General features: G+C 37.7%; 1 protein-coding gene across 1 annotated transcript in view; it reads right to left on the minus strand.

Annotated features, from left to right (window-relative positions):
- The window catches only part of EMB2410 (embryo defective 2410), a 541348-nt gene that overhangs the window by 125204 nt on the left and 393411 nt on the right, over positions 1-22733 (minus strand). The window contains exon 17 of the mRNA XM_089441428.1: positions 14487-15314. Coding sequence (XP_089297554.1) covers positions 14487-15314 — 828 coding nt within the window. The remainder of the gene's footprint in view (positions 1-14486; positions 15315-22733) is intronic.

Here is a 22733-nt window from a genome sequence, read left to right on the forward strand (position 1 = left end):
CTCACCTTCATTATAAAGCTCTACCCGATGCAAGACAAATGGTGACAGGGATGCCTGAGTTTCGAGTAGAGCAAGAAGGTGTATATCCGGGATGTGCCAAAGGAAAGCTCAAAAGGGGACCATTCCCCTCAAGCTAAAGCAAGACCTCTGATATATTGTAGTTGGTTCACTCAAACATATCCGGTATGATGCCTGTGAACTCCTTGGGAGGATATTTATATTACCTCACTTTTACAGATGATTATTCTTGCAAGACTTGGATATACTTCTTGAAAAAGAAGGATGAAGTTTTCTCCTAGTTTCGTCACTTCAAAGCCTTGATCAAGAATCAAACCAAAAAGAAGATCAAGATCTTAAGGACTGATAATGGGACTGAGTATGAATCCAATGAGTTTCATGACTTTTGAAAAGAGGCTGGCATTAAGAGGGAGACTACTACACCATATACTCCTGAGCAGAATGTTGTGGCGGAAAGGAAGAATCGTATGATTGTGGAAGTTGTCTGAGCTATGCTCCATGATCAAAAACTTCCGAAGTTTCTATGGGCTGAAGCTACAAATACCGCCGTATATGTACAAAACTGATGCCCAAATCAAGCATTGGGTTCCAAGACTCCCGAAGAGATGTTCACTGGTAAGAAACCTGACGTATCTCATACGTCCTGTATATTTTCATGTGCTGAAGAAGAAAAGGAATAAATTGGGTGCATCTGGAAAGAAAGGAATCTTCGTGGGCTATAGAAAAAATACTAAGGGCTATAGAATCTATGTGGCTAGTCAAAGGGAAGTCTAGATTAGCCATGATGTCACCTTTGACGAAGATATGACTCTTAGCAAAGTTGACAATCTTCCTACTCTAAGGGGATCTAAAGAAGCTGACACCAGGGAACCGAAGGAAAAGGAAGATCAGACCATGCCCGATGTGGAAGAACCTATGTATCCTATTGATCCCCCTCTGCAAGAGCCCTCCTCTTCTAGGAAGAGGCCTTCATGGCTTAGGGGGACACTTGATGATGTTGAAGGGCACGTTGCACCCAAGGGAACCTTCCAGGAAAGTAACAAGCCGACCAGGTATCAAGGATACTTGGCCATCATGAGCGTGATCATCCAAAATGAGCCTTTGTCATTCACAGAAGCCATCAAGCATAAACTATGGAATGATGCTATGACTGAAGAATATGAGTCCATCATGAAAAACGATGTTTGGGATGTGGTCCCCCGACCCCAGGACAAAGCAGTTGTCACTTCGAAATGGCTTTACAAGATAAAGCATGCAGTTGATGGAAGTGCGGAAAAGTATAAGGCTTGTTTTGTCACTCGTGGCTTCTCTCAGAAGGAAGGTATAGACTATTACGAGATATTTGCACCTGTTGCCCAATATACCACCATTCGCTCGATCATAGCCCTTGCTGCTTCACAAGGATGGAACCTACATCAGATGGATGTCAAAACTGTGTTTTTGCATGGTTCGATCAAAGAGGAAGTCTATGTGGAGCAACCCGAAGGATTTGAGATTCATGATCGAGAATCTCGTGTCTGCAGGTTGAAGAAGTCCCTCTATGGGCTGAAGCAAGCACCCCCAGCGTGGTATGAGAGGATCGACAGCTACTAGATGAAACTGGGATTTACTAGGAGTGAAGCTAACCCTAACCTTTACTTTAAGGTTGAAGATGACAATCTTCTCATACTAGAGCTGTATGTTGACGACCTCTTTCTAACAGGGGCAGACCCTCTTATTCACAAATGTAAGAGGGAGTTGGCTTCTGAGTTTGAGATCAAGGACCTAGGACTGATGCACTATTTCCTAGGACTAGAAGTCTGGCAAAAGCCAAGGGAGATTTTCCTATCTCAAGGAAAATATGTGGTGAAGGTATTGGAGAGATTTGGTATGGTGGACTGCAAGCTCGTAACTACCCCAATGGAGCTTGACTTCAAGAAGTTAAGCAGTAGTGCTGCTGGACTTGTTTTACGAAATGTTATCGAGTATCGTCAACTCGTCGGAGCATTTATGTTCTTCGTGAACTCCCATCCGGATATATGCTTTGCAGTCAACACGTTGAGTCAACATATGGTTGAGCCTCACCACACACATTGGATTGGTGCCAAGAATCTGTTGAGATATCATCGTGGCACAATCACTCATGGGTTGAGATACATTGTCGAAGATGTGAGACTACTTGGATATATCGATGTTGATTGGGCAGGCAGTGTGGTGGACCAAAAGAGCACTTCTGGGTGCTGTTTCTCTTTGTGATTTGCCTTGATATCCTAGATGAGTAGGAAGCAGAAGTCGGTGGCTTTGAGCACCGCCGAGGTATAGTACATTGCTGCTAGTATGGCCTCTTGTGAAGCGGTCTGGTTGCAAAAGCTCTTTAGTGAGCTGTTTGGATTTACATTGGATACCACTGTGATCCTGTGTGACAACTAGAGCGAGATTCGTTTATCAAAGAATCCCGTATTTCATGATCGTTCCAAACATATCGATATCAGGTACCACTATATTCGGGATATGGTACAGTGGGGAGCAATAAGGCTCCAACATATCGGTACAGATGAACAAGTCACCGACATTTTGACGAAGCCCCTACTTAAGGTCAAATTCTTGACTTTCTAAGAACGACTTGGTGTCATTCAAAGACCCTCTTCTGACGGTCGAGTATGATGTATTGAGCTCTGGGAGCTCGAGGGGGGCGTAGGGTACTTCTTGGAGCGACATGCGACCACAGGGCGACTCACCATCCCCTGGTGGTGCACTATGTACAGAGTGAAAGGTTCAACCTCCCCCTGTGACACCCAGTGGCGACTGTATGACAGGATGATTAGTTCTCCTGTGGGCCAGGATGATTAGCTCTCCTTGGCGACTGTAGGACGGGATGATTAGTTCTCTTGTGGCGACTGTTGGACAGGATAATTCATTCTCCTGTGAACAAGATAATTAGTTCTCCTGTCGAGGCATCCTACCCATGCAGTCTAGGACTCATGGGAAGTACCTCTCATCTGATCAATGAGTAGGGAAATGGGGTTAGGGACCATAGTAGTACTATCAATGGACGCATCAGTTTATCTACCGTACTCCCTATGCTAGGATGACCTCCATTGATCTGGGATCAGTGAGAGTGGTATGACACACTTTGAGACTGACTTCGGGTTAGTGGAGGATGGTATGATACATCCTCGATCATTTCTTCTTCTTTATAGTTCGAGCAAAGCAGAGTCGGGCCAAGCAGTGCAAGGCAGTGAATTTGATGGCTGGACAGTAGCGACGATCAGAGGAATTGCAAATGGAGTTCTACCTAGTTGAGAGGGAGTGTTAAAATTGGAAACTAGGGCCAAACTCCATGAGGGTCACCTCATTTATGGCAGCTGATATTTTTCCTAGATTCCTCTTGTCGAGAGGTGTAGGATTGATCTAAAGATCATCCGATTCCGACAAGTATTTATGGAGATATGAATTTATTTATAATTACTTGACAAATTATCAAGGTCGGCCAGCAGTTAACTATGTGGCAAAAATGCCCAGCGTTGCATATAAATAGAGGAGAGGTTGAGTCATTATTTCATCTCATCATCTCTTCTTCTCTCGCACTCTCCTTTCTTGTGGGTTAACAAAGGAGCAGCCAAGTGGAAGAAGAAAGACGCAGCCACAAGGAGGAGGACGCAGCAAGGAGAAGGGCACAGCAAGGAAGGGATGCAGGTCTGTTCTGCGTTGACCTAGGGTGCAGCCAGCAAACAGGGACATAGTTGACCACAAAGAGCCTCCTTTGACTGCGGCCTTGTGTGGGGAGTCTCCCTCAAGCAAGCCGCAAATCAGATCTGCTATTTGGAGGGCTAATTTGACCAAAAAGTGACGAACGCAAATCTGGTTAGGGCTAACCGCAGGGCTGCCTAAACATTGACCAGATTTGACCATGTTGCTTGAGCTGTTTCAGGCTGTTCTTCATCTCCGTTGAAGGTTGGGTTGTCTAAGGTTGATCCTAGACTATTTGTGAATCATTTGATTCACTTTGCAAGTGTTGGTTAGGGCATCTCTCACTGCTATCATAAAAATTACAGATCTGATATATTGACTATTTCTCTCTCTACTGAACTATTGAAGATTAAAGAAGAATTGATCAAAGGGTTTCCCCGCATTGGGGTTTGTCCCTGGCTAGCTGCCACATCTAGTGTCTCTTGTCTTGGCTTGTTTTCTGTCGATCTTTTAATGTTCTATCTGCACTTTACTTTATGTTTATGTGATTACTAAAGTGGTAAACTACTCTAAGCATAGAACATACCATAATTTAACAGTTATGTAGACTTCATTAGGGCAGCGTAGATCCTTTCTCCATCAGGGTAGCATTATCCCTTAGGATTTCTCCTTCTACTAAAACCCAAAGACAAGTAGAGAGGAAGAGATCCCAAGTGAGTGTGTAGAAATGACTTGAAGACCGCCCCTATTTATAGTAAAACGTTGAGCACAAGTGGAATTTGTTTGGTTGTTGGCCGACGTTGACGAATTTTCCCATAACACAAATAAATTCATCTCCATGAATACTTTTCAGAATCGGATGATCTTTAAATCAATCCTACACCTCTCGATAAGAGGGATCCAAGTAAAATATCAGTTGCCACTAATAAGATGATTCACATGGAGTTTGGCCCTAGTTGTCAATTTTAACAATATGTGATTGGCAAGTGGTTTCATCACGAGCTCAGTAACTTAACTGTGGCCCAAGCCCACCAGAGGATGATATTAACATTTATAAGGGATGTGTTGAGAGTCATGGGACTCCATCATGTGTTTAGCATCATTTCATGCCATGGGTGTTGATTTCTGGTAGCATCGGATGTGCTTTAAGCCTCAAAATTTGCAGGGAGGCTAGGACACCTGTATTCCAGAATACCCAAAAATTGTTTTAGGAAATTCCACTGAGAGACAGTTTTATTAAAATAATTAATTATTTTTAACAGATGCCTAAGTCTAAACTTAGGAAATTAAAATAATTAAAGGGTATTAATTAAAACGAGAATAAACTTCTAGAAGAAGATGAAAACCAAGCCAAAATGATATGAGCCATTGCTTAGAATCAAATTTGAGCCATTAATTCATCTACGAAAGGATTATAAGAAGAGGCCTGATGGGCATTTGGAAAACATCATCGAGTGAGAGATGAAGAGGTCGATTTTTGAAGAGAGCAGTGCACTAGTTGCAGAAGAAGTGATTGAGATGATTTCTTGTAGTGAGGGGCAGGGATAGTTTCTAGAGGAAGTTTACCTGATCCGGAGAGTACAAGGCAAAGAGGGCAGAAAGACGTCCAGAGAGGCTGATGCAGGGCCACGTAGAGCTACGTTGTGGCAGTGCAGAGCTTTAGAGGGAATTTGAAATTCTGCTGAGAAATAGTCGGGATCAGGTATCAGAGCCGTGGTGTGAGACCGGGAGAACAGAGGGCTGACGTTTCCAGCCAGCAGAGGATCAGAGGAGGTGCAACACAGTCCCAACAGCAGTGACACAATGATTGCATGGGTGTGATGCAGTTCTACGCAGACGCAGCGAAGAGGCTCATCGACAACGCAGATCAGTACCAGATTATCCAGTGACAGGGTGAGATCATCTCACTACTTTTTGTCTAGTTCGATCTCTCTATAGGATTGTCGGTTTGGGCATCTGAAGAATTGTACTAAAAAATTACTGCTTAATAATACAAACTCTCAGCAGATGCACTGGTTTTCCCATATTAGGTTTTTTCGAGGACATTAGTCCTATTGACCATTGGAGTGGCCCCTGACGATTATATGAAGACTCCATGCCCAAGGATGATCCAGAGGACACTTGTACTATCAGATATCATCAGTCAATAGAGTTTTTAACTCTACTTCTATCTTCTCATCATCTTTCTTGTACCCAAATTCCACACCCTGCTGAGAATTGTAAAAAGTGATACTAGTAATGATGAGTTTTTGAGTCTGTAACAGGCCTAGGATGTTGGGACTTGATCAGCAAATGAGTACACCTTGGAGTGTTTTATATATCTGGTTAATTATCCCTTCTTTTTCAAAGACAGATAATTTTCTGGGTTTTTTCACTCTTGTTCTACCCAAAAGCCGAGGTCACTGTTTGGAGGTTGAATTAGTCTCTAGAGTCGATGTATATTACCATACTAGATCACAAAAAAAAAATCATGGAATTTGGTTAGGTTTAGGTAGTCATTTTTTAACTTTTTAGATTTTTCGCACTGCGGAAATTGCTAATAAAATTGTATTTGTAATGTAATAAGTGATATCTAGAGAAGTTGTACGGGGTATGAGTAATGAAATTTGCACCTCTCACCCTCAACTTCTTACTATGACAGACTTTGATGGGTTAAAAATGTGTTTTGAACCCTCAAAACCAACTTTTCCTAGGTTTAGTGGAAAATCTAGCAATTAATTAAGCCAAAAACTAAATAAATGGAGAAAAATAAATATCCACACATTCTAAATGTTGTGGAAATGAGGTGGAAAATTTTGGGGGAGTTAAAGTGAAGTCCCAAGGTGATGTGGACTCCCAAAATCAAGGAAAGGACATGTGCTCAAATAAAATCGAATTTCTAGCATTAAAAGAAAAAATTGTTTGGAAATTCGAATTTGTGAAGTTAATGCACATTTGGGAGAATTTGGGAGAATATTTGGTGGAGATTTTTGTGGGAAATTGTCCCTACATGGATTACCATCCATATACACTTGTCATTCTATCATAAAATTCGAATTTGGCACATAAGGTAAAAAGAAAATGATGTCCACATGCCAAAATTCGATTTTTACACTTGGCATTGGAGCTCCATTCAACAAATTTGAATTTCTCTTTGGAATTGTCACCTTATGCCACTTGTTTAATCACTTCTACATTGGGATTGGCTCCAATGCCATTTATCATTGTCATTCTTCATTGGGATTTGCTACCAACTCTCTATATAATAAAGCCATGGGCTCTCATATTGTATCATGTAATACGAGCTCTTGTGCTTGAGGAGACTCTGCGGGATTGTATTCACTACTTGCAATATAATACAACAGTCTTTGGGGTAAAGCGTGATGGTGTTCTTCTCCTTGCATGTGTGGTAAATTCTTGACTTGTTGTTATGGTTCTATCAATTTTCTCAAGTCATTATTTCTTTTATATTTGTTTCATGTTATGTTAGTATGCAACTATCTCATATTAGCATAGGAATTAATTATTTGCTTTAGGAAAGGAAATATTCTAGTGTATAATAGATGTATCTCTAGGAATTCTTTCCCCTGCATTTATTTATTTTTATGTCGATTTAATGATTTGTGGTGAAGTTTTGTAGATGAATCATTATTTGGTCAAGGTATTCAAACATGAGCGGAAATTCTTGGAGGAATCGACTCATTCTTGAAAAATATTCAAGGAGAACCCACATGTTTTGAATTCCAATCTCATCTATATCTTATTTGTGTCTTGCAGGGATTCTTTCAAGTCTCTTAAAGCTTTTATTTCTTGCATCAAAATATCAAACTTGGAAAAAATTATTTTTTACATGTTGTACTTCATTTATCAATATCTAGCTATTTCAAAGAGCTAAGTCATGGCTAGTCAAAGAGGAGAGTTTGCTCATACTCTTTGGCCTAGCCTCTTGTAGATTATTTTTGTAACATACTTTGTAGTTATTTTGAGCTAACATTTGTTGTTGTAGATTTTTTTTAATCTGTTCTCTTGCAGCTACTTGCGGGATTCATCATCGGAAAATTACTTACAAGTTTGCATGCAAGACCTTGGGACTCAGATTTAGAGATTACTTCCACCTTTAAGTCAGATTCATCTTGGATAAAGTCGTGTTCTTCTTGAGGAAGGCCGAGTTCATTTTGGCCATCTCTCGCTCTCTCTTCGTCGTGGCCATAAGGAGACCTATCTTCTCCTCTTCTTCTTCAAAAAAAATCTGCATTTTGTTGAGCCTTTGTAGACCTCAAATTGCAGAAATCTTCAGCGAAGAAAAGTCTATGGTTTGATTCCAATTTGTTAAGACTTTCCTTGGATTTAAGAGAAGACTTCATTGTCTTTTCCTTCTTGTAACAACTAATAAAATTTATGATTTTGGGAACGTGGGTTTTACCCATTGGTATCCCTATCTCTCCACCTTTTGGATAGACTTAGCGATCTGACTTTGTTGGTTTATATCATTTTGCATGCATATCATCTAATTGAGAAATTAACACAACATGCATCACACTCATTTTGCATGCACTTTATTTTAACTTACTACATGTTTTAAATCTATAACAAGTTCAAATTTTTTGCATGCAAACACTTTTTACTTGATCTTATTTTGGCTTGAACATAGTTCCAAGTTTACTTATGCTTCACCATTAAACACATTTTACATGCATCAAGTATTTGGACAAATTTTCTCCAAAAAGTAACATCTCATTTCATGTCAAGCAAGTACATTTCAAGTAGAAGCTAATTCTCATTGTTTGGTTAATTTATTTACATGCCCCAAGCATCACTAAAACTTACCTCCAACTTATGTTGGTTGAATAGACTTTTAGGGACCCTCTACCTCTATTGACTCCTCATTGTGAGATCCAAATACTTGGACGAGGATGAGGTCTGAGGATTAGAGTTCTATTGTAACTTTGCCTTAGCACTTAATCAAATAAAATGAACAAAAAAAAAAGCATTCCATCACATTTGCTTTGGCTTAAAGTCTCACATGAAAATATTATTTCAAGAGGCACTTTGGATGCAAGCATTGTAGTCTCTTTTAATTTTGCAGCAAGTTTAATTTTCTTGTACTTGGAAATTGACTCATCTTTTGGTTTAATTGCTTATTGTCATGAATGGTTGATTTCACTTTTAAGTACTATTATTTTGGGTTGCAAACTTAATTGCATGTTGTCATCTTGGTCTAACATTTGAATTCTTTTTCTATCATTTTGAGCAAGTGTAACAAATAAAATATATATAAATAATGTAAAATAATATAAATGATAATAGGCGTAAATAATTATTAGTTAAGTAGTAATTAGGTTGAAGAGACATGTCTAATTGAGACATGACTCTTCATGAAGAGACGCTTGATATATAAGCAAGCTTCTTGTTCTCATTGTAATACATTCTTATTCTTATTCATTTTAATATAATATTTATATTCTTAATGGATAATTGGATATTCCAAGTCTTTTGGAGTAATTAATCTGTAGAAGGAACTTTGTTCGCTTCATTTGGTATCAGACGCAGTTCGGTCCTCTAGGTTGCTTAATCGGTGCATAGAGCAAGTTCTCTGATCCAAGTCCTTGGCTATCGAAATTCGTCAACCTTGTTGCCATACAATTGAAGCATTTTGCTCAGAATTAGGGAGTTTCTCCTTTTCTCCGTTTTTCTAAGCCTTTGGCCATAAAAAAAATTAACCAAAAAAAATATATATAAGTAAATAAATTAAAAAAAGAAGAGAAAAAAAGTAAAACAAAAAACAAAACGGATACAAAATCTCATACCAAGTATATTTAAAACTTTTTACGTGGATAAGCCTGTGGTTTTAAATACAACCCATGGTAATTTCCCATGGTATTTTAAAATGTTTAGAAAAACAAAAAACAAAACAAAACAAAAAACAAAAGGAATACGTTTTACTTTTTACGTGGAGAACACTTTACGAAGGTTTTAAAAACAACCCATGGTAATAGCCCATAGTATTTTAACATCATGACTGTGTCATATGAAAAGATGTGACCTTTATATTTATTAAGTGGGGTGACATTAAAAATTTATCAAGGAAGTAATTAAGTATATAAAAAAGGGACCAATTTATTATTAAAAAAAGAAGTGAAACTATTATTATTATAAGATAATAAAGTTATTTTGAAAAGGGGTCTTAATATAAAGAAATACATACATATATAGAGGGCAACAATATAAAGGAGTACTTTTTTAATAAAAGGATATTCAAGTTTTAACAATCCACATTAAAGGAGAATATTTGAAAAATATATATAGAAGAAATAAGTGATATTTTATAATAAAAATAGCTCCAGTTGACATATTGTTTACGTAAAAACATCAAGGCAAAAATGGAGACTAGTAATGAAAGGTTTCCTAGAACCTTTAGTAAAAGAGTTGATACATTATTTAAAGTCAAAGGATCACTCGCCGGAAGAGATATCATAATCTCTATCAGTCTTGCTGAAGAAAATAAATATGTTAGTCATGAATGTGCTAACCAATTGGTGATTCCTGAATCAAATATAATTGAAACAAATTGTTCTGGCATATGTGATAAACAATACGACATAAGCAATCTACACCTAAATATTGGAGATTATACTTTTACCTCACAATTCACCGTGAAAACCTTATGGTTTAATGATAGTGACATTGTTTTGGGTTTACCTTGGATGGAAACTCTAGGTTCCTTTATTCTAAATACAAAGAAGAAGTTTTTAACATTTTCTTACAATAAGAAGAAAATAACGCTCCAAGATCTTACACTAAAACCAAATTCAGTAACACCAGAAGATATCTCAGATATTTCAAAAGTAATATCTCAAGAAGGTAAAAAGGTATTACAAAATATGTAAAAAGAAATTGACAAAATCAATGTTGACAAAAATGAAGAAGTTTCTCGATTTAAAAACCATAGCGAAAAATTATTGTTGCAAATTAAGAAACTTAAGAAGGATAAGAAGTCATTAGAAAACAAGGTACAACAACTTATCGAGAAAAAAGCATCAGGAATTCAAGTTGATGACAAAACAACAAATACCGATCGAGTGAATATGGCAACTCAAGAAGACAAGTCAGTTAAAGAAGCAACACACTTAGATGTTGCAGTGCAGACAATGGACATCCCAAGTGAATGTTCCATAACTAATTCAACAACATCTTCGCCAGAAGAAAATCTAAAAACTCCATATCAACATCCAAATCACGAGAGTAGACCAATCAACCATGCTATGTATCGGTACCATTCAGACCAGAAACAACAAACTGATATTCCCTATAATAGTGATGTAACCTCAATCTAGTCTTATGCTGACAAGTCGTTACAAAATTCCAATGATTAGAATACTATACAAAAGATTAATCTGGGATGGTCTGATCCCTTCTCAATGCGACAATTCTGTTTGTCACTAAGAAGATCATATTAGCTTGTATCGACGAAGATGACTGGTCCAAGAGAGAAATACGTTCAAAGCCAAAAAATAGATCAAGCTTTTTTTCATCGACAAGCTTTGAGGATAAAGCTCTTTGAGGAAGGAGGCAATGTAACAAATAAAATATATATAAATAATGTAAAATAATATAAATGATAATAAGCATAAATAATTATTAGTTAAATAGTAATTAGGATGAAGAGGCATGTCTAATTGAGACATGACTCTTCATGAAGAGACGCTTGATATATAAGCAAGCCTCTCGTTCTCATTGTAATACATTCTTATTTCTTATTCATTTTAATATAATATGTATATTCTTAATGGATAATTGGATATTCCAAGTCTTTTGGAGTAATTAATCTGTAGAAGGAACTTTGTCCGCTTCAGCAAGATAGTTTCCATGCGTTGATTTGTAGACTTATTCATCTCCAAAGCATTTATAATATCTTGTGCTAACAATTTATTGTTTCAATTTTCAGGGTTATTTTGGCTTTCCATTTGAAAACATTTCACTTCATTTTAAGCAAAATACAATTTCATTTCTTAAAGAGCAAATACTTGGAAGGCATTGGTTGTTTACGTACTTCATGCTTATCTTATGATGGTTCTTTTGCAACAGCAATTTGTGGGCGGACCCGATAGGAGTATAGGCCGGATTTGAGGACATTTGAAGTCTGCATGAACAGTGTTTTCTGTGGATTTTTCCCGTGTCCGGGATATTTTCCTGTGTAAGCCGAGAATGCCAAAATTTGGGGATTTCAAGCGTAGATTTCACCTTCTGTTACAGAATAGGTGGCATCCATCCCCGAGGGTGTTTAGCAATGATTGCTAACGCTCAAAAAGAAGGGATTTGAGTGGACTGTGGCTGGAAGACAGAAAGTCGATAAGCAGAAATGAACCAGCAGCGCCAATTTGGCTTAAAAAGCCACAGAACAACAAAAAAAAAAGACGATTGGTTGTTGAGGGTGTTGTTGGAGTTTTTGTTGTTGAAAGTGAAGCCAAGGCGAAGGAGGCAGCGTAAAAGCAAAAAGGCAACCAAGGGAGTCACTTGGAGTTCAAGTGAAAAGCCCAAAGAATTGTAAACTGATAGAGAGCAGAAAAGAGCCAGAGCCAGAGCCAGAGCCGAAGAGCCAGAGTTAGAACCAAGAGCCAGAACCAAGAGCCAAGAGCCAGAGCTTCAAGAGCCAAGGGATAAAATGGTGTCTGAACCCACTGTTTCTATGTAGAATAGCAGGAGTTGAGCCAAGAGCTTGTAAAAAGGACTTATATCATAATCCCAGAGAGCCTAGTTGAATTGACTAGAGCTCACGGAGATGTAGCCCAAGAGTTGTGGGTGAACTCCTAATTAATATTGCTACTTTGCGTGTGTTTTATTGTTGCATTGTCTCTGTTGTTTTATTTACTATTATATGCATTTATATATCAGTTTAAGCACATCAACTTACAGCACAACAACAAAAATTAAAGCATGTAATCAGTTAAAAACAAATACCAGCATACACCTATATTTTTAAGCATTTTTAATTCCGCATCGGTTAATCAATTGGAGTTGGGAATATTTCAAGCTTTGGAAGTGGGAGAGGTTCTTGTAACTTAGGCAAGAAGCTTAAGTGCCCCATTTTCAGATTAGTTAGGAACCCATTAAAAATATTAATTATTTTAATAACTCCGCATCTGAGTGGAATTTCTCCAAATGATTTATGGGTCTTGGAGATCTCATGTGCCTTAGCCTCTCCACCAAATTTCAAGGCTAGAGCACATCCGATGCTACCCAAAATCAACATTTCCTTCTATAGGTGGCTTTCTTGAGGGTTGTATGAGCATTGTATTTGGTGGAATAAATCATAAGAAACCCTTTCTCCTTCCTTGCCTTGACCTAGTGAGTGCCTTGGAAGTATTTCCTCCCACCATTATTTATAGAAGCCTAGGTCTAGCGCAAGACTTTCTAGCTCTCTCAAGAGGAGCGAAGAGCGTTTTAAAGTATCAAATCATCACATAGAGCTTCTTGAGAGGTCTTATCTCATCTCCTAGAGTCTTGGCCTTAGGAGTGCATATCACCATTGCATATCTGAAACCCTAGGTCTTGATCTCCACCTAGGTCTTTCTTGGAGAGCCTTTAGCTTCGTTGAAGCATTGAACCATTATTGTGTCTCTCCTTGAATGGGCTTACTAGAATCACTTCACGCTTAAATCATTGATCTATTCATTCCAAGTGATTCCCTTGTTATCGAGACTCCTCCCATCGGTGAAAAACCGTAAAGAGTTGGGGACACTGACTGAGGTGATAGTGGGTCATTAACCCATTGTTGTCACTTAATCTAGTAGTTGTCCTTTAGGTTTCCATTCCTTAGGGTCCTGCTACATTGTGTGGTAACAGGTCCTGCACAATATGTAAAGTTTTGAGATAAGCTTGGTGTAGATAGTAGATTGACCATTAAGGTAAGGTGTTAAACTTTAAAGTCAATATAAGATTATAATGGTCAATTAGATATTAAGCATAGGGATTAATAAATTCACTCCAACCTTAGGTTATTTTATGCTTTTACATTTTATTTCCCTGTAGCATGTTTCTTAATCTATCCCACATTCATAAAGTGGAACGACTCAACTAGCTTGTAACCCTTTATAAGAAAGCTTTTACTTTCTTATACTGGTACTCGTACTAGTTGTATCCTCCAGTCCCATTTACCTATTTATGGTTATTCATTGGACATTAATACATCTCATTATTAATGCAATCTTGTCTTCCTTTATGTGGTTGTGTTATTGTTATCATTACTCTACAGGAGGAGAAATCACTTGGAAGGTAAAATCTACTATTATTACCATTGTAACATGAACCATACTTGAAAAATGGGATAGCTTGTCAGAAAGCCTCCCTCAACATGTAATGGCTGCCTGTTCCTTTCCCATATCAAATGAGACAAAACTGAGTAAATCCTGTACAAACACGTGTCTAGATGGAAACAATCTCATTCTTCACAGCAATTAGAAGCAAGAAAGAATCTGCTGAAAAAATGAAAATAATTGATTAGAGCTATCTCTTTATAATTTTTGCAATCACTCTTTTACTTGGATTTTGTGTCACATAACAGATAGGAAACTGAAAGATAAGAAACATAACTACAATTGAACAAATTCCATTTCTAAAGTTTTCAGTGACACAGAAATTGATATAAAACTAGCCATTGCAATTTCAAAAACTATTGCTTACGTTTCCCTGGAAATAAACCACACTGATCCATTAGCAACAATGACATAACAACTATAAGGAAAGCTCAGAAAGAAAGAAAAAAAAGCAGAAGTTAAGCATCAATATGCATGAATAACCTGATAAACTAAACAAAAACCTACCTGCAAAACAATGTCAGCACTTCCCTGGAGCCAACGGACATAGGGAGACAGTGCAGTAATTAACATCATCCCACCATCTTTCACAGTTGCATCAACCTTAACTGCACCTGTCTCCATCAGATTCCACTCCAGACCCTTTAAACTTTCTGTCAATTGAACTTCCCAGCCTTCATCCCCTCTATCTCTCCCAAATTTTTTAACATTCGTATCATTTTTACCAGTAAGAACTCCCTTATCATGTATCCATTCCCTCGCCCAAATTGCCTGATTTCGCTCCATCTCCATATTCTCCTCTGCTAGCATATCAGCTCCCAAAGGAGCCACAGGAAGACTTCCAATAACATGCACATGCCCACTCTGGATTACAGGTTTAAAATTTGCATCAAACACAAAGCGATTTGCTGATGTAATACAAGCAACCACTTCAGCTCGTTCAAGGTCAACACCTCCAATAGCTCCATCTAAAAGTCTTACTTGTACATCACATTGTGGCCTTGCTAGACTTCCTCTTAGATCTCCTTCCATATGTAAAATTCCCTTCAGAGGTGCTAGAGGTGTCCATGATGAAGGGATAGGATCCATAGTTGAAGACTCAAAGGCCTTCAATAAATAAGGAACTAATCCAACAGGAAAATTTAGAACAGCAAAATGAAGATTAGTCCTCGGCCCCAATAATGTCCCATCTGCATGAATAGTTGCTTTGTCTCTTTGTATCAGAATCTTATCAAGACGTAAACCATTGTTATTACTGTAACTTCCAACTGCAATAACCCTCTGAGACTTATAAGCTCCCCACTCCCATTCTTCTCCATGGAGGTCAAAGTCTGCCTGTCCATATACACACATCAAATGTCAACATAAAGAGAAGAACGATTTAAAGCTGTATATTACTACCATAATCATATATGAAAATGTTCTTTGTTTATCCCTGTAACCAACTACCCAACAGGATATCAGAATTATGATCAATGACATATGTGTAACAATTAAGAGAATCAATTAGAAGCACGGTGTGAAGCACTTTCAAAACTGCTATTATAATGCACAGGTAAGATATAAATTCCTTCATCCAACCCCCACCCCCTCTCCCCCTCCACCCACCTTCTCTCTCTCTCTCAGCAATGTTGCTGTTAGGAGCAGGATCTTACCAGCTGACTCTGCTGCAAAATATTGGAACATATGGAAGACCAGAGGTAGACTAGAACAAATAATTGTCAACGATGTAAATCAAGAAAGAAAGAAATTAAAAAATACATCCTAGTCATATGCAATATTTAATGTGACTCAAGGGTGAGGTGCAACATGGTAGAAAATAAAGCACCTAATAAAAACAAATCAGCAAAGAAAACCTTCCATGTGTAGGAAAAACTATATTGGAAGCAGAAAAACCACGTGAAATAAGGATTCAGTATGAGAGTCAGACTAGCACCTATGCACCAGATGACCAGTTGTGGCTAATTGATACAGATGGTTCTAGAGATGGCTATCATTTACCTTTAGACATTGTCTATCCTATATCCTTCTCTATTTTGTGTAGTTGGCTATTTACTTTACATCTTAGAGTTTACTTTCACTGGGTCTTTATTGATCAATATTCTAGTTTTGTTTTAATTCCAGCAAGGAGATGCCTCTAGCATTTCTAATCCTACTGTAACTTATTCATGTACTTCACTCCCATTGACCTGTTCTGGCTATCTGTGGGTATTAATATGACTTCATATTAGAGAACCAACTATGATAACCAAATATAGCTCACTAACAAAATATCCAAAATACTTGGAATATAATAAAGAAATCAATTCTAGATCTGTACTGTTATGATGATGAAGATGAAGAAATGGATGAGAGCCAACAACATCCAGAGGTACAGACTCAACAAGGTTCCCAAACAGAGGAAGGAGAAGAGCAGCAGAAGGACCTGGCCAAACATACAGAGGAATCCAACGCCTTAGCGGTGGTCCAGACTCCAGGAAATCAGCATGAGGAAAAGACTAATAGCCAAGGTACAGGTGGAATAAAGTGAACACACGTTTCTAAGAGTTCGGATTCCGACAAGTACCAGGAATAGTAGAAGGAGAAGAGATGGCAATTGTTATGACTACTCCATCTTCTAGGGTATGCCACAAAGTTCAAAAGAAAAAAGGTAAAAAGGAGAAAACCATTTTATCTGGGTAGCTGTAAATTTTGGTAGTTTTGACTACGTTAAGCGCCTCAAGAACATACAAATGGTCCTAAGGGATAATATATGAATGCCCTTGTGCATCTGCTTATGTAAATTTTTATTTTTTTTAATATAAAGTTGTGATTTTTCCTTCGAAAATAAATAATAAAGGAATCAATTTACGAGTAAAAATATATTAAATAATGATCGAGAGAATTTGATATGATCAGATACAATGGGGCCTTGTATATATGCCTAAGAGGACTTCCCTTTCATTAATAGTCATGTCTCTTGAGACATGTCCATTTTTTATACTAATTATTATTCAATTGAGTTATTTATTTATATTATTTAATATATTAATCTTCATAACATTGCCTTTCCCTTATAAATGCTTTATCCTTGAAGCATATTTGATGAAAAGGCTAGATATTTTTTTTTGTCTTGTAACATCTTCATATCTTTCCCAATTCCTAGAGCTGTCATCTTCAATGATACAAGATGATATGACCCTCTGAGTGCTGAGAAAAATTGTCAAAATGAAAAAAGACCTAACCATTGCAATTCGATCTTTTGTGGAGCGTTGTGCATATAGGCTTTCCAAGATGAATTGTTATTGTCGGTCTTAATTTTGCTGAACCCAATATTTTTCAGAACATAAGTTAGTTGCTTCCATTATGAATAATGTTGATACACTGACTAGTTAAAGTATTTGCTTTTATGATGAGGATGTCAACAAGGTATTTTTGTAGTATGAGTTTCTTTTATCGTGCATGTAGCTTTTTCTTGGCTTATTTTTGGTATCTATATTTTTTACGTACTAATGTTACAAAGTTAAATTCTGGATCATCACTTGCAATTGCCAGTGTATATGAGGCAATTTAAACAGTAACGTTCTGAAAATTTTAAACATATGCAGTAATCCAAAATGACGGTGCTAACTAGTCACGATCCAAAGGCTTAGGCTTCATTTCATTTTCTTCTTCCACATTGCCACACTGTTGAGTAGCAATTTGATCTCCAACAAACGTAACAATTGTCCAACCCTGGGTACCTTTGTTATCTGTGGCAGAGTTATTTCACTGGACAACCAGCTCACATAATGACAGTTTCATATGATCGCTAACAATCGCATTAAACGTGTGGTCTTTTCCATGCTTTTCTCCACCAGCGGAATTCTACAATGAGCAATTGCTTTGATCCTTGAATGGTAGTTTGGGTCACCTCTTTTATGCCTGAAATGTTGAGTGCTATTTTTTATTTTGGCAGCAATATATTCGGTATGGACTAGAGGTGGCCTTGATGACAACACAATTTTGGAGATACTTTCTGGTGCCTTCGATGGTTATTTTCCGTCACGATTACTATCATAGCCTCAATGCAGCAATTGTTTTCATTGTTCTGCCACATTGCAGCAACCATTGTCACTATTATTGTAACTAATGTGACAGGTTACTCTATAGTTAGATTGTAGAGCCAAAACCTGATTTTTAGTTGTGGTTAACTCTTTAATATATAGTTATGGACCGCACCTGCATGAACTAACACCTGATTTGCAATAGCAGTACTTTTCCCTTTTAAACACTATCAGCCAACGGAATCACTTTTTCTTCAACAAAATTTAGAAAATGGCCAAAGACCTAGTTTTGGTCAAGACCTAAACTAAAGAAACATTTTTATGGCCTGTTGACCACTACCGGTCAACTACCCATGCAGTACACCCCCTTTTTTTTGGCCAAAAGGGGCAGCACCTGATCAGCATGTCCGTGCCATCCTGCCATCATCAGCAACTTGATCATTTTTTGATTGTAAACCCAGTCTGCATGTATGAATTGTAAATAATCTTAGCAGATATGAGTCATGTATGTAAAATTGCCTAGGTGGACCTAACTTTCTAATGGTAATCTACGTCCCGGAAGGTTTTTCGTCTCACCGATCCATGATCGGCAGAGTTTTCCTTCAAACCTGACCCAAAGCCGGGATGCATTTTGTCATTAGAACTTTAGGAGAATCCTAGTGTGTTAATCTGCTAGATTATAGTTGTGCCGCAGAACTGGGTGATTTGTGCGGGTCTGTATTAAAGGGGTTTTCCCCCTTAATATGTAAATTGTAAAAAGTCGTCATGAAATGTGTCCTGAGGGTCGAAAAATGTTTTAAATCCCCTCATGAGTCCTAAGTCCTAGGTCCTAGGTGATGTTTCCAAAGGCTTAGTTCGATGATCCATTTTAAAATGAATTAAAAATTAAAAAATGAATAAAAATAAGAAAATAATAAAAATTTAAAAAATAAAGCAAAAACCCTAACTAATAAAATAATAATATTTTAAGTGAATAAATCGACGGATGAGATCAAGAGATGTCTTGATCCTCATCAACGGTCGAGATCATTTCTACATGGATCACTCGAACTAGCCGTTGGGATCATTTCCTTTAAATAGGGTGCTAGGGGTCATTTCAGAGCATTGGATTTGTGAGTCTGATACTGAAGAAGCTCTCTTGTAAATCTGTTTCTGGTTAATAAAAGAAGACTTTGGGGTCCATATCTTGCTGGTGTTACTCTCTTAAAATGTTGTGAGATTGTTTCATTTTCTGCGTATGTTATTTTCAGCCGTTAATAATAGCTTTTTGTAAAGTATTGTGAGCACAGGTATCTTGTTCACTTGCTAGGGTTTGGGTGTTGTTAGGGTTTCTGAAGTAATGGCAGGTATCTCCATTACTTCCTGAGATCTAGCAGCATTTTTGCCCTCTTTATTGACAGTTGTTTTGAGTTGTGCAGAAAACATCATTGAAGGAAACTTTGTGGGCGTTCGGGGAAGTTCTCGACTGAACCAGCCAACTCCCGCAAGCATTTTTTGCTGAGCCCAGTTGGATTTGATCCTGGGTCTATCATTCAGTTTATTTTTCTAAGTTTGCATGAGAGATTTTCTGAAGTTCTTCACAGTGACAATCTGAAATTTCTGTTCTTTAAAATGTTTTCCGTGCTTATTGTTGAATCTGGCTGTTAAGGGGCCAAATCTGTATATTAAATCAGCTGTCTTAGGGTTTCGAATTTTTCTGATCTAGGGTTTCAAATTTTTGCTTTATGCAATTTTTTTTTTAATTAGGGTTTTATTTTCTTTTCATTGCAGTTGCCCAGGATCGGCCCACAGGCAATTCCTTCAAAATTTTTGATGCAGGCTTCATTGTTAAATCTGAATGCAATAAATTTTTATGTGTATACAGCCTGCTCAGCCAGCAGATCCGAGTCCGACCTCCCTTCACGCAGAAAAACAGCAGCTCCAGCGTTTCATAGATGTATAATCCTCGTCCATGCACGATAAGAGAAGTAAAATGTTGAAACGATACCAGTTCTAGAAAGCCCGGCAATCGGCGTATCAACGACTCAGGGCTACGATTTCTTTTGTCTCGGTTAGCAAATGATTCCCTTCAGAAATGCTGAGCTGCCGACAGAGAATCGACTTTCTAGAAAGCCGAACAGGTAAAATCGATTCAAGTTTTTCTCAAAATCATTGCGTCGATCGTCTCCAGGTATTCTCTAAATTGTTTTCTTTTGTTTCTGCCGCATTAGCTGTTCATGGTTTCCGCATTCAGTTTCTTTGTTTCAAATCGAGGTCACGATTTTGATAGGTTGCCGTCACATTTTTGCTTTGGTTGAGTCACATATCTCTGCGTCTTCACGTAAGCACTATTTCGTTTCTGTCTCTGCTACCGCCGTATGATATCAAAGTTGTCCAGTTTGTCTGGTGCGTGTCCATTTTTTCTCCTGCCGCTGCCTTCACGTATAAGCTTAAATGATTTTTCTCTGGTTCTGTCGTTGTAATCGTATCAAGCATATCGCCTTCTGCCATTCGATTTTTTTATTTCCGTGGTCTAGGGTTACGTCTTTCAAGCATGGCCGCTCCAATATGTTTCACGGCCTACCTTTATTTTTTTATTTTTTTTAAATTCTAGCTTTAAATTGTTTAACGTAGATTTTTTGTTTAGTTTAGTTTTATAAAGAATTAAAATTAAAAAAAAAAAAAAAGCAAAGAAATACGATTTAGGTTTTTATGTCGTATGACTTAGGTCATTGTATATATATATGTTTTGACTTTTTAGAATTTAGTTTTATTTTTAATATAGTTTAGTTTTAGATTAATTTTTAAATTTCATTTTTTAATTTAAACAAAAAAAAAAAAAAAAAAAATTGGAAAATTTTTCTTCGTCGGATCCAGTTTTATTTTCGGGAATTATTATCTTTCATGCTGAGATGCTAAATTTTCAAGTTGAGATACGAAATATGATATCTGGTTAATGGTTCATGACTCGTGGTGGATTAAAGCATTCATCTTTCAAAATTTTCAGTTGCTGGATATCGTTTTGGTCATTTTAAGAGCATTGTGATTTAGCTGATGACAAATGATTGTTGTTCACAGTTCATGTTTCTATATCATCTAACAAGTAATCGTTTTAACCCCAATCTCTTAAGGCACTGGTCTGCTAAGTTAATCAAATCTATCTGGTGTTTTTCATATCGTGTCTCGTGTCTCCCAACCAACTGGTCGACAGTTGGTCTCATCATCCCACAGGGACTACCCCCCTTAGCCGCAGGAGACAGGCTTAAACGGAGGGATCGGGGATCAGAGTGACAGCCCCCGGTCTAAGCGTTGTCGTGTCAATCCGCGCGACAACATGGCCAAAAGCCAAATTATAATGGCTCTGATAAGAGCATAGCCAAAATGGTCTGATACCAAATGTGAATAACCAAATATGGCTAGCTAATAAAGCATCGAAAAAACTAATAGAGAAATCCATTCAGGAGCAATAATATATTAAATAATCTATGAGAGAATTTGATATGATTGGATACAATGGGGCCTGTTACTGCTTGCTGCCTACACCTACCAGTTAGTGAAAAAAGCCCATAACCCCACAAGGTGTGGTTGGTGGCAAGAACTAATAGAAGGGGCTGTCACCTATTCCAAACTCTATCCATTTAAGCTATCTCCTACGTTAGCTAAGGGGGGTGTGTTAGTTTTTGTAATATCAGATGTGTTCGAGCCACGAAATTTTGTGGAGAGACTAAAATACATGAGATCTCCGAAACCCACAAATCGTTTCTGGAAATTCCACCTAGAAATGACTTAATTAGATTATTTGTCATTTTTTATAAATTTCCTAAGTCTAAACTTAGGAAATATGACAGATTAATCAGAATTAATTAAGTTATGGTGTGAATGTTCTAGAAACTCACATGGATCGATTTCAAGTTAATCGTGGCCATAGATTAAGATCTAATCTTGGTCGTTGAAGTCTCAACAAAGGATTAAAAGGAGAAGTCGATGAGCATTTGGAGAATACAATTGGAGAGATCGATTTCATGAGCAGACTAATTTCAAAAGTAGCAGCAATCAGTTGCCGGAGAGAGAGCTACTGAAATCGGAGCAGTAAGAGAGGGGCAGGGACAGTGAAGCCGAACGACGATTTCCTGATCCGATGAGTACATTTGCAGAGAGGCAAAGAAGCCACAGAGAGATTGATGCAGGGCAACGCAATAGCCTCTAGAAGCAAAGTCGAATTGTTGGGGAGAAGCAGAATTTCAGTGCCAAAAGTCGGGCAAAGCTTCAAGAGGCCAAGAGAGACATTTTCCCAAACGGCTTGACGAGAAGTTGTTCCAAGCTAAGAGTAGAAGCAACTACACTAGGGTAACGCAGTGACTGTGCAGAGGACAATTTGGGCGGCTCAATTTGAGTTGAGGTCAGTTCCAAGATTTGCCTGTGGAGTGAGGAATTTCTCCTGACTAGATTTTCTTGCCAATATTTTTCTATAGGATTGCCAGTTTCAGCATCCAGTTGTACTCGGATTATTTCACTGCTGCATAATAATAAAACCCTCAGCTACTGCACCGGTTTTCACGAGTTAAGTTTTCCTAGGGACATTGGTCCAAAAATAATTGTCAATTTATGTGTGTGCTAGTATTTCTTCCATTGTTTATTTGTGTAGGTTGCAGTGTGATTGATTCAGTATTTGTTGTAGCTCACAGTAAATAAATTGTTAAGTTTAATTAACAATTAGGAGAATTATTTCCAGTTGTTGCATTAGGAATGG

The sequence above is a fragment of the Pinus tabuliformis genome, chromosome 9 (genome assembly GCF_031772625.1).
Source record: "Pinus tabuliformis cultivar Carrire ecotype Pingquan chromosome 9, CPIR1, whole genome shotgun sequence".
Classification (NCBI taxonomy): Eukaryota; Viridiplantae; Streptophyta; class Pinopsida; order Pinales; family Pinaceae; genus Pinus; species Pinus tabuliformis.